Source organism: Macrotis lagotis, chromosome 1, assembly GCF_037893015.1.
Source record: "Macrotis lagotis isolate mMagLag1 chromosome 1, bilby.v1.9.chrom.fasta, whole genome shotgun sequence".
In the NCBI taxonomy this organism is placed as follows: Eukaryota; Metazoa; Chordata; class Mammalia; order Peramelemorphia; family Peramelidae; genus Macrotis; species Macrotis lagotis.
The window spans coordinates 496,747,895-496,761,672 of record NC_133658.1 but is presented as its reverse complement, the minus strand read 5'-3'; the positions used below and the strand labels follow the sequence as shown (position 1 = coordinate 496,761,672).

The following is a 13,778-nucleotide window of genomic DNA, read 5'->3' as shown; positions in this document are numbered from 1 at the left end:
AGATAGAAGAAAAACTGGGGAAAGAAATGAGAGAGATGCAGGAAAAACATGAAAATGAAGTCAACAGCCTAGTTGAGGAAATCCAAAAAAATGCTGAAAAAAATAGCATGCTAAAAACCAGCTTAGGTCAAATGGATAAAACAGTTCAAAAACTTATTGAGGAGAAGAATGCTTTAAAAAGCAAAATTGGCCAGATGGAAAGAGATAAGAAAACTCTCTGAGAACAAATCCTTCAGACAAAGAACAGAATTCAGGGAGACTGATGAATTTACCAGAAATCAGGAATCAATACTTCAAAAACCAAAAAAATGAAAAATTAGAAGAAAATGTGAAATATCTCATTGAAAAAACAACTGATATGGAAAAGACTTAGGAAAGATAATTTAAAAATTATTGGAATACCTGAAAGTCATGATCAGGAAAAGAGCCTTGACATCATTTTCAAAGAATTACTACAGGAAAATTGCCCTGACATTCTAGAAGCAGAGGGCAAAATAGAAATGGAGAGAATTCACTGATCCCCCCAAGAAAGAGATCCCAAAAAACCAACCCCTAGGAATATTATAGCCAAGTTCCAGAACTTCCAAGTCAAAGAGAAAATATTACAAGCAGCCAGAAGGACACAGTTCAAATATCATGGAGCTGCAGTCAGGATCACACAGGACTTAGCAGCAACTACAATGGAAGCTCGTAGGGCTTGGAATACAATATACCGGAAGGCAAAAGAGCTTAGAATGTAGCCAAGAATGAACTACCCAGCAAGGCTGAATGTCCTCTTCCAGGGAAAAAGATGGACTTTCAATGAACCAGGGGAATTTCAAATGTTCCTGTTGGAATGGCCAGAGCTGAACAGAAAGTTTGATCTTCAGATACAGGACTCAGGTGAAGCATGGAGATTGGAGGAGAAGGGGAAAATATGAGGGACTTAATGAGGATGAACTGCATGTATTCCTGTATAGAAAAATGACTCTGATAATACACCTATGAACCTTCTCAGTTAATAGAGCAGGTAGAGGGAGCTTTGATAGTTGAAGCACAGGAGAAAGCTGAATTCGAAGATAAAATATGGTATAAAAATGGTGTCAATATAAAAAAGGAAAATGTAATGGGAGAAAGAAAAAGGAGAGGGGGAATAGGCCAAGATATTTCAGATAATAGATTTTTCTTTACTCCAATAAGCTATTGCAATGATATGGGGGGGGGGGGGGGGGAGGCAAGGGGGAACAAGGGAAACTTCGCTCTCATCTGAGGTGGCTAGGAGAGGAAACAGCAAATATACTCAATGGGGTATAGACATCTGGAGTAAGAAGGGGGGGGAAGGGGGGGTGATGTGAGTGATGGAGGAGAGGATGGACCATGGGGGGAGAGTGGTCAGATATAACACATTTTCCTTTTTACTTCTTGCAAGGGGCTGGGATTGGATGGCCTGCCCAGGACCATAGGGCCAGGTGGATGCTGGGCGTAAGGGGTGGTATGGGGGCTCGGGGCCTCTTGGCCCCAGAGCCGGGGATGTGTCTGCTGCACCACTCAGCGACCCTACAGCAGAGTCAGAGTGAAAGGAAAGAGAAAATACAGTACATGGTAGTGGAGAAATATGGAAGGAGGGAGTTGCGATCAGCAATGGGAAAAATATGGAAGTAACTTTTGTGATGGACTTACCATAAAGAATGTGATCCACCGGCGACAGAGTTGTTGGTGTTGGAACAAAAGACTCAAGCACATTTTTTATTATTATTATTTTGGAAGGGGGGGTGCAGGGCAAATGGGGCTGGATGGCCTGCCTGGGGCCACACAGCAGGGTGATCATTGGGTGTCTGAGGCCGGATTTGGACCCAGGTGCTCCTGGCTCAAGGGCCAATGCTCTGTCCACCACCCAGCCACCCCTACTATTATTACTATTTTATTTTATTTTGGGTCTTTTTTTTCTTTTTTTTTTGGCTTTTGCAGGGCAGTAGCATTGGGGTGGCTTGCATGTCACACGGCTGGGTGATTGTTGGGTGTACGGGGCTGGATGTGGGCTCAGGTGATCGTGGCTCCGGGGCTGGTGCTCCGTCCATTGCGCCACCTGGCCATACATACAATTATTACTATTATTTTTTTATTTTAATTTTTTTCTCTCCCCTTTACTTTATCACTCAAGCAAGTCTATATTTATGGGGGAGGGGGCTATTTCGTTTACTCTTAAACTAAGATTATTTTATTAATGTAAAAAAACATTATTTGTACAAAATGAGAATAAATATTAAATAAAAAAACAAATAAAAAAAAGATCAATAGACAGGGGCAGCTAGGTGGCACAGTAGATACAGCACTGGTCCTGCAGTCAGGAGGACCTGAGTTCAAATTCGGCCTCAGACGCTTAAATGATTATCTAATTGTGTGACCTTGAGCCAGTCACTTAACCCCAATGCCTTTCAAAAACCAAAGGAAAAAAGAAAAACCACAGATTTCTCCTTTGAATCCATCAGGATCAGTAGCATTTTTTTCTAAAAAATCATTTCTTTCCTTTTTCGGACACTGGATTATTTAAGATTTCAATTGGGTATTTTGTTAGTTTAGGTATTTTGTATTTTTTGCAAACTTTTCTTAGTGTTGTTATAGTAACATGTGAGTAAGCTTTTTTTTTAAGGTTTTTGCAAGGCAAATGGGGTTAAGTGGCTTGCCCAAGGCCACACAGCTAGGTAATTATTAAGTGTCTGAGACTGGATTTGAACTCAGGTACTTCTGACTCCAGGGCAGGTGCTTTATACACTGCACCACCTAGCCGCCCCATGAGTAAGCTTTAATAATTTCTTTGTATTTCTTGTAATTACGTTGTGAATTCCTCTCATTCATTTATGATTGGACTTTCTCCCTCCCCTTCCCTTTTTAAACAAAAATACTAGATCATTTTTATCAGTTTTTTCCTAAAAAAAAATCAGTGTTCAATTTTATTTATCCATTGCTTTTTGGTTTCCAGGTGATTTCTCCTCTAATTATTACTATCTCTCCTACAATGTTCATGTTGGCTTTCCTAATTTTTTTAAAATTTTTGCGCAATGGGGTTAAGTGACTTGCCCAAGATCACAGAGTTAGGTAATTAAGTGTCTGAGGTCAGATTTTAACTCAAGTCCTCCTAACTCTAGGGCCACACAGCTCCACCAAGTTGCCCCTTTTCTAATTTTTTAATATACATTTAGTTTATATGGACATATGATCATTCTCCAATAGAAAGGTGGTTAAAGGTTACAGATGGGGCGGTTAGGTGGCATAGTGGATAAAGCACTGGCCTTGGAATCAGGAGTACCCAGGTTCAAATCCAGTCTCAGACACTTAATAATTATCTAGCTGTGTGGCCTTGGGCAATCCACTTAACCCCATTTGCCTTGCAAAAACCTAAAAAAAAAAAGGATATGGATAGAAAGTTCTCACAAGAGGAATTGCAAATTCTTAATCACTAGGAAAAACATTTCAAGCTAAAACAATCTTGTGGTTTCACCTCACACTTGGCAAACTGGCAAAGATATCAAAAGATGGGAATAGCCCATTTCCTCCCTCTCTCAAGTTCACACTTCATTTGAAACAGCAGTAGTATTAAGGAATTTGGATTTTTAGGACAGAAAAAACTAGGATAACCATGATGAAGAAAAGGAAGAAGATAAAAGAAAAAAAAGAATCAAAATTGCAGGGAAAAAAATCAAAATGAAAGGACAGCAAAGAAGAAAAGACAAGAAGAAATTAATAGTAAGTTAGAAGAGCCAGAAGAATCCAAAGTACAATAAGAAGATAAACTACTAAAAAAAATTGCTAGAAGAGGCAAGTTAGCAAAAGGAACCTTTGGTTAACACCAAATAACAAACTGCTCTGAATGCTATAAACCCATCTTCAAGAAATGACTTCACAAAGTTAGAAAAGTTTAGTATACTATAAAATTTGACACTATGAAAAATTTCTATAATATGAGTTTCTATGCTAAAAACAAAAAAAAAGAGAAAAAACAAAAAAAAAGAAAGATGTGTTTCTTGGAGAAGGATTAAAGGCTACAGGAAAAATGATCTTACAACTATGGTAGCTATGATGGATGAAAGATGTAAGACTTAGAAAAGATTATGTGACATTTCACCTCTCCATTGTCTTCTTCTGTTATCCACAGTCCCCTCAATATATAGCACAAATTCTTTACTTTCAGTTCTGCCAAATACTAAATCAATGCCTGTATCATTTTGTTTTGGCCATTTAAACCTCCTGACACTTAGATACAAAGGAAACAGGGAACTGGATTTTTGATGCCAAGGGGTTAAATATTGGTAAATTCATTTACTACTAAACCTCAGTAAAAGAAATCCTAGTAAAATCTTCATTGCTGCTATTTCTTCCCAAGGCAGCAAGGTCACTAAATTGGAAAATAAGTGCTCTGTGATTTTCTAAATTATGTAATATTCACAAGCACTATTCAATAATTCAGCCTTAATCATACCTCCCTGAACTATTTCATATCTGATTAACAAAGGTAGTTTGCAAAAAGCATCTTATATTAAAATTGTTTTTGTCTCAAAATAGAGCATGAAGATTTTTAAAACACATAGTAAAGGGGGCAGCTAGGTGGCACAGTGGATAAAGCACCGGCCCTGGAGTAAGGAGTACCTGGGTTCAAATCCCGTCTCAGACACTTAATTACCTAGCTGTGTGGCCTTGGGCAAGCCACTTAAGTCCATTTGCCTAGCAAAAAAAATCCTTAAAAAACAAAACATTTAGTAAAGACTGTTTGTTTCAGAATTAGAATATTTATCTTGAAAAACTACTTATCTGACACTTTAAAATTAAATGGCCAAAACCTACCAATCTTGTGCATATATGTATATTCTGTGTATATACTAGAATATTTCTACTGATGTGACTCTAAAGTGGCGAGGGAGTTTATTTCCCTGTTTTACTTTCTTATTTTATTTTTTTGATTTAAAATGTTTAGGAAAATAAACTTCTTTTGTTCTGCTAGGCTGCAATAGAACAATTCACATAGGTTTTAGCATTTTCTTTCTTTTTAGAAAAAGCAATTAAAAACTACAAAAGTGTAATTGTTAACAATTACAAAAAGGAAATTGTTAACAATTATGACATCTGCACTGTTTTTTACACAGTATCTAATTTAATAAAATAACTGATGAGACAAAGATAGGAATAATTAAAGTTTGAGATGTTATGAAAAGTTAGTAACACTGCGACATTGTGTGGAAGGTAATTAATGATGACTATTGACTATGTAGTTAGAATGAAAGGGTCAGGGTGAATTCCCCCAAAGACCTTTCCAGTAATACTGAGAGAATTTTTATACATAAAAAACAATCAAATAACACCAATTAACTATAATAAAACAATTAGCCAGGATACAAAATTAGGCAATTTAATTTCTAATTAGAGTAAAGATTAGGGGTTTTCCAATTTGGGAAGGGGTAAAACAAGAGTTTTGGTTGAGCTGGGAGGAAGACAAGTTGGTTTCAAGGCCTCTATCCATAAAACAAAAAGATGTTGATTATTGCATCCATCTGCATGTGTAAATCAATAGATGGATAATTTAATCTAGTTTCCTATGGATCAATAACAGAAAAACAACAAAATGAAAAAATACATGAAGCAAAACAAGATGGAATCAATGTTCATGAGATAGTATTTGGTTCTTTTGATTCCCATATAATACCAATTTCATTTTGTAAGGGGTAATCATTTTATCTCATCAATTACTGATGGAGCTCCTGATGGAGCTTTGAATAAGTACAATAATTTTGGAAAGTAATTTAGAATTATGTAAGTAAAGTGACCAAACTAACTTACTCCTAGGCTAATAAGTCTATGCATAAGAAGAAACCCCCTATACACACCAAAATATCTATAGCAGCAATTGATTAAAAACCAAATGAACATCCAAGTGGTGAACAGCTAAAGAACTGGGTAAATAAATGTAATGGAATATGTTAATAAAAGAACATGTCAAAAATATCAAAGGTGCTGCAAAATTATAAAGGACAATTATGGCTTAAAAGAGATATGTAATGGCACTCCCACCTCACCCTATTCCAGGTTTTATTTCATTTATTGTTTATTTTATTTATTAATTTTTTGGAGGCAATGGGTGAGATGAGATTTGCAGAAAGAAAGGATTCATGGGGTTTATAAAATACAGCATCAAATTTTTTTTCTAACATACTAAATGAATTTACTGGAAATTTTTTTCCTTATTTTAAAAAATTATTTGGCATAAGGGGTGGTTCTTTGGGAAAGACAAGGGGAGAAGCAAGAAATCTAGGTGATGTACAAAAAAAAGATGAAAATTATTTTTAAAAAATTGGGGGAGGTGAACCTTGAATGTGAATACTTTATTTTTAAACACCTGTCATTTTCAAATTGAAAATAGTAAATTTATTGCAATTGTAATCTTGATTAGATGTAAAAAATATATCAATGTCAGTTTTTAGATGTCAAAACAAATATAAAATATAAACATAAAATAAAGTTCACAAGAATTTATTAGGATATGTGCCAGACACCATGCTTAGTATTAGGGATACAAAGAAAGCAATACATGAGTACACAGCAGTATGTAAGTAATTTCCATATATTTTTAAAGAAATAATCTGGATGGACAATAATGAATATTGGAAGGGATGTAAGAAATCTGGGACACTAATACATTGTTGGAAGAGCTGTGAACTCATCCAACCTTTCTGGAAAGCAATTAGGAATTACACCCAAAAGGCATCAAAAATGGCCATACCCTTTGATCCAGCAATTACCATTCCTGGGGCTATACCCTGAAGAGATGATGAAAAAGGGTAAAAACATCACTTGTACAAAAATATTCATAGTAGCCTTGTTTGTGGTGGCAAAGAATTGGAAATTAAGTGAATGTCCTTCAATTGGGGAATGAACAAAATGTGGTATATGTATGTCATGGAACACTATTGTTCTATTAGAAACCAGGAGGGATGGGAATTGAAGGAAGCCTGGAGGGATTTGCATGAACTGATGCTGAGCAAGATGAGCAGAAACAGAAGAACAATGTACACCCTAACAGCAACATGGAGGTGATGATCAACCTTAATGGACTTGCTCATTCCATTAGTGCAACAATCAGGGACAATTTGGGGCTATCTGCGATGCAGAATACCACCTGTATCCAGAGAAAGAACTGTGGAGTTTGAACAAAGACCAAGGATTATTACCTTCAATTTAGGAGAAAAAAAACTGATTATCTTATTATGTAATCTTGTTATCTCTTATACTTTTCTTCCTTAAAGATATGATTTCTCTCTCATCACATTCAATTTGGATCAATGTATACCATGCAAACAATGTAAAGACTGGCCAATTGCCTTCTGGGGGGGGGGGGGGGGGGAGAAAAAGCAAGATTAGGGGAAAAAATTTTAAAACTTAAAATAGATAAAATCTTTAAAAATGAAAAAAAAAAAGGAAAGAATCTGGAAATGAAGCAGAGTGAAGACTAGAGTGAGATGGAGCACATACCTTCTCTACAACATAAAAAACACAACAGATCAATTTCTGACTGGGTAAGCCAAGAAAAAGTCATAGCAATTCTAGGGCAATTTAGGGAGAACCACAGAGAGGTCTATGGATACTGGACATAGGGAGTGGGCAGGAAGCTTTCTAACACTGAGGGGCAGAAAGGAAGCTAAGACAGAACACCAGGGCAGGTAGCACCAGGACAGAAAGAAATCCTAGGATATCAATGAACTAGCTTAGGGTATAGGAACAGATACTATCTGGCAGTTTTATCACCCATCACAAGTTCAAGGTCATAGATAAGAGGTAAAGAAAAGTAGCTGAGAGAAAGCCTGGGCCTGGGAAGGATTAAGAAAGACACAAGTTCTTCTAAGGTAGCTGTAAGCTCTGAGCCTGGGAGCAGAGCAGTAACTGTTTCAGCCTTCAGCCCAGCCAGCACAAAAGCCTTCAGTGGAATAACCCAGGTGGGAATGAATCCCACAGCAGAAGGGAGCAAGCAAGCAGGCCTCTCTCTGAACCTGCAGAACCTCCTAATGGGCTAACAGTAATTAAGTCCAATAGAAGTCTACTGGACCTACAAGGCACTAGACCCAAAACCTCCAGACACTTGATACTTTTATTAGTGTGACCTTGAGCAAGTCACTTAACCCCAGTGCCCTAGCCAAAAAAAAAAAAAAAAAAAACCAACAGACTGGATATGGAGTTAGAAAGATAGTAAGGAAATTCAGGTCAACAACTTGAGGAACTAGGAAGGTGATTATCCCTCAATACTCATAAGGAAGGCAAGAGCAAAGGAAATTTCAGAGAAAAAGAGAATGAATTACATTTTAGATCTAGGGAGTTAAGATGCCTCCTGGACATACAGTCTGAGATATCTAAAAGGCAGATGGGGATGTGAGATTGGAAATCAGCAGGGAGTTTAGGCAGGAGAGGTAGATTAGACAATCAACAGAATAGAAATGGTAATTAAATCCATGGGAATTAATGAATATTACCAAGCAAAGCCTTAGAGGGAGCTCAAGGCAAATGAACCCAATTTTTTCCTTAAAATATGAGGCAAGACTATCAAGGAAAGCACTGAGGGAAAAGACTGCACCGAGAGGTTTGAGGAGGAATGAAATGTCTCAGAAGAGCTAATGTAGTGAGTAGGAAGATGGATTGATAAAGGAGGTAAAATAGGTTAAGCCAGTTGAAATGACATCCAAGAAGAGGTTACATAAAATAAATTTGTAGTAGATCCAATAAGAACAACTGATTGGCTCATAGTATAAATAACTGCAGTTTCCTTGGACAATAAAAGTAATGATTCTTACATGAATTATGAACATGCCCTGAAGAGAAAAGACCTGTGTTCAAGTCTCAGCTTGTGCTTACTAGATGTGCTCCCTTGTGCAGGCCACTTTTATCACCTTCATTACAAGGAAAATGAAGATAAAAGTACTTATCTTTACCTATTTCACAGAGTTGTCATGAAAGCACTTTACAAACTATATAACATCATATAAGTGTGAAGTATTATTATAACTATTATCAAATGTGAAGGACAATTTACTTACTCAGTGTGACCCAAGCAGAAAGATTCTATGTTGTGTGGTGCTGCAAACAAACTAACGCGGATTTTCTCATCTCTGTCAGCTGTGAGAATATAACGGTCATCAGGACTCATGGCCTCCATGAAAAGAAAAAAAATTCATTTCACATAAATTCATTTCTCAAAAGCTAATGACTTCTTACCAAGCAACAAAGTTAACAGCTTAAAATGACAAGCTAACATCTTTCACTTCTAAATACAGATAAAAAAAATCTGTCCATTCATCTACGGAAAACCTCTACACTCTCTCCCTAAATGATCCCACCCATTCTTAAGATTTCCATTTTAATTTATATGCAGACAACTCCCACAACCACATCAATCAGTCCAGTGTTTTCTTCTTGCCCTCTACTAAGTGCTTGACACCCAGTTCAGCACAGGAGGTACCAAGACATAATTAAACTAGTTGCTGCCTTTAAAGAGCAATCTTCATTCTCTCCCACACATACCCCTGTAAAGGGGGGTGGGGGTGGGGGTGGAGAGAGGAAGGAATAGCTAAAAACATGTATCATTCAAACAAAACAAATTTGTACATTGGTCATATAAAAAAAAATACACACTGACTCCACCACCTCTCTGTCAGTCTCTGTCAGGAAAGGAATATATGTCTCATCATGAGTCTTCTGGAATCATAGGTGGTCATTCCACTGATCAGTTTCTAAATCTTTCAAAGCTTTCTTTATAATACTGTCACTTTATAAACCATTCTTTTTGGCCCATTTTCCTCTACATCAGAATATACAAGTTTCCTCAGGCTAAAACCATTCCTTTCATCATTTCTTCTATCGCAATAGTATTCTATCAGATTGATAAACACCAGAACTAGTTTAGCCTTTCCCAGCTGATCAACATTCCCTTACCTTCCAAATCTTAATATCTTTTTAGAATTAGTTTAGTTGGGGGCAGCTAGGTGGCACAGTGAATAGAGTACCAGCCCTGGACTCAGGAGTCCCTGAGTTCAAATCTGGTCTGATACACTTAATAACTGCCTAGCTGTATGACCTTGGATAAGTCACTTAACCCCATTGCCTTGCAAAAAATATATATATTCTATCATATGAGAATTAATTTTGTTTAGAACAATTCTTCTTTTCATCTAACCTTCCTTTCCCTTCTTTCTCTCATTTCTCTGTTGAATGATATTATTTTATTCCCAACTTGTGTTTCTTCAGTGCCTTTAACAAATTCAGATAAAAGTGAGCTTCAGGCATTATTCAATCACCCCATTCCTTGTTTGCACACCCTCAATATGAGATAATTCTCATTTTTCTTCTCCTTTTGTCCCTTCCTTAAATGTACTGTTTTCCCTGTCCTTTTAGATACTTTTTTTTTAAATATTAAAACAGCTTCAGTTGCTGACCTAAAAACTTTTAGCCTCCCAACAAGGTCCGACCTATGGCAAAGTTTGATCACTGCCCTACTGGTATGAGTTCTATAATTTCCTCACCTGGATTCAAGTCTAAGCAGTAAAATTAAGGTCTTGCTCCAGTTGGAGTCCCAGCAGGGTACTGTGGCTGTTGATCTCAGCCACCATCAGTCAACTAAAGAGCTCTGCTGTTTCAGTTATGGAATTGCAGATTCTGCTTTGTTTGGATATTCCAGCCAGTTATTCCACTGCAGGCTTCAGGCAAGGCTAGAAGTTATATATAACTGAATCCATCCTCATTTTGGGGGGTTAGAACCACACTGCCATTGCTTGCTTCTCAAAATTGTTCCTTGATTGATAGACAGTCTAGAGCCTTGCCACCATTCCTAATCCTGAAACATCACCCTTCCTCATTCTGACCTGCCAGGTCAAAACCTGGAACTGGCTAGTGAGAAACAAAGCTTCCAATCCACATTTATTTCTGACCCTGCACAAGGCTGGACTCCCCTTTGTTGCATTTGGAACCACTTCTTGCCCTGGACCTCACTGTCTATCTCCCTGGGCTGAAACAGACTGGAAAAATCATCCACCTGAGTCATTATTTCTTTCTCAAGTGGTTTAATTGCCTGGCTCACAGCCTTCTGTTCTACCTCAACTTTAGCTTTTGTTTTCCTTTATTCTTGTGTTTTCAAGGATATTAATATTGATAGATATGTTGATATCTGACTTCTCAGTGTTAGATACTTTTCAACTCTACTTTCTCTACTATACCTGAGCTAAGCACAGGCTCAAATCTGACCTCTATCATTTACTATATGTAAATCTCAACATCTCTCCCAACTTTTTTGCTTCAATGAGCAAAACGATGAAGTGCCTTTATCAGACCATAAACTGTCTTTCCAGCCTTCCTATACCTTATGCCTTAAAAATTTATACTTTATTCTCACCATGACCTATAAATACCATTATTTTGTATTCTCTTGATTAGATCATATCTGCTCTAACCTTCCCCAATCTTAATAATTAACCAGTTCAACTCAGCAGAGACCTACCTCTATTCTTCTCTTGAATCCCTCACCCCCCTCCTCCACCCTATTAAATGCTAAATCTTTGTCAAACACCAACACTAGGTTAGTCCCTCTACTTGCCAACTCAAACTGGTCACCAACTACTGGTAGAAGAAATCTTGAAACCACCTAAATAGATCCTACATAAATTTATGTTATCGATAACTTACAATACATTTGGACCTCCCTAAACGATTCTGGGTCTCCCAAAGGCAGCTCTAAACCTTCTCAGTAAGCCTTCCACAACATCTTATCTTAGGCCTCTCCATTTCAGCCCAGGATCTTGCTGCCTACTTTAAAGAGAAATCACAGGACTTCTACTCCCTCTTGTACATCACAATTAATCAACAAGTATCTATTAAAAGTGCTTGCTACTTGTTAGGCCCTGTGGTAGGTGCTGAGGACAAAAACAAAAATCAAACAGCTTTCATTACCCTGAGGAGAGAACGTATGCTAACTATATGTGAGATTAATATAGTCCACATTTTTTCCAGAGAAAGGGGACACAAAGAGCTTTTCCCTGAGAACAAACCACCCCACGGGCAACTAAGATGTACTGACTCAGCCCATAGATCTAGGATAAAACTCAACAATACCCAATCCACCTCATTCTTTACAGTTCATGAAGTTACAGGTCCAGGCTTTGGAAGGCTGCTGAGGCCATAGTGGCTACCCAGTGGCATCTTGTACTGCAAAAAATTTCTGGAGAACAGAAGGAAAAGGGCAAGATGCATGCCTGGGGTGAACCAGAGGGCAAACCCATCTACAGCTTTCCCATTCACCGGGCCTCTGAGACCCAAACTCCAAAGAGAGAAATCACCCTGGCCTGCAGTGACACCAATACAGCCATGCTCTGTATTGCTATACTAGAGGCACGAGGGAAAGAGGGAAGAAGAGAGAGCAATGGGTGGGAGGGAGCTGTGTGGCACTCCATGAAGCCAATGAGAAAAAACCCAGCTTCCAGATGGGAACAATTCTGAACCCTCACCCCAACATTCATTACTTGAGGGAGAAACCCAGGCAGGCAAATCATGACATGCCCAGCAAATGAGATTAGAGATGATCTGACCAGGGAAAAACACCATCAAAGGGGAAGGAGTCAGAAAGTGAGGAGAAAAAAGGGAAAAAATAAGAAAGACTGAAATTACCAAAGATTTTAGAAGAAGATTCATAAACTTTGAACAGAGGAGATAAATCAACTGGGAAAATATAAACAATAGAAAGAAATATGGCCTCCAGATCTAGCAAACAAATTCAGAAACTTTTGAATATTCCAAACAAAGGATATCTATATAATACTTGATGAGAAAGAGTACCCTGTGGAATTTAAGAAAAACTGGGAATTATGACATACTGTCCAGAGTGATTTATAAGAGAAAAAAGTTTTAAAAGTAGAATCGATAGCCTGCACAACAGAATAATGGACAGAACAAAAAGTTGGAAACTGAGATGGTAAATTTCAAAGAAACAAATTGTAAACAGTTGATTGAAAATGCAAACTATTGATTGAAAAATATATAGGAGGTTAATCAGGAAGATCAGAAAAAAAATCATGTTAAAAGAAAATATGCTTTCTAACCAAACAAAACATACTAATCTTGAACACAGGATATATAGACAAGCATCATTTCCCCAAACACAAATTAAAAAAGCCATACATCATAAAGCAAGAAATACATGCAAATTGCCCAGAATTACTGAACTCAGAAAATGAATGGCAACTGAAAGAATTCATAGATTATCTCCATAAAACAACCCAATGTTGCAAACTCCAAGACAGTGGTTAAATTTAATAATTCATTTTAGAAACATGAAGTTCAGCAAGCAATTTGGAGAAAGATTTTCAATAAAAAATAAAGGAAATTCAAACAACAAGACTATTATGAACACACCAGAAAACACAGGATAAAATAGAATGAGTTGTTCCAAAAATAAATGGAGCTTAGAATACAGGTCAGAATGACCAACCCCACAAATCTGACTTAAGTATGAATGAAAAAAAATGGACAATCAAAACATTTTCTTTAAAGAAAGTGGGAAGGGACACTTGAAACTCTTAGAAAGACACATAAAAGGAATAGTTGCTTCTCAAATAACTAAGACAACAGAAATGCAAGAAGGGTGAAAGAATACAGAAAGTCAAGGACAACAGCAGCAAGAAAGGGATCAGCAAAAGAAGCTTGTAAAAGACTTTCTATACATATATATATATGAAGATAACAATGAAGGCAGAAATCAGGTGGTCTTTAACAGTAGAGAG

General features: G+C 37.2%; 1 protein-coding gene across 4 annotated transcripts in view; it reads right to left on the bottom strand.

Moving 5' to 3' along the window:
- WDR4 (WDR4 tRNA N7-guanosine methyltransferase non-catalytic subunit) overlaps positions 1–13,778 on the bottom strand; it is a 75,559-nt gene that overhangs the window by 35,661 nt on the left and 26,120 nt on the right. For all 4 annotated transcript variants that reach the window (XM_074213909.1, XM_074213907.1, XM_074213910.1 and 1 more), the window contains one exon: positions 9,051–9,163. In XM_074213909.1, the coding sequence (XP_074070010.1) occupies positions 9,051–9,163 (113 nt within the window). The remainder of the gene's footprint in view (positions 1–9,050; positions 9,164–13,778) is intronic.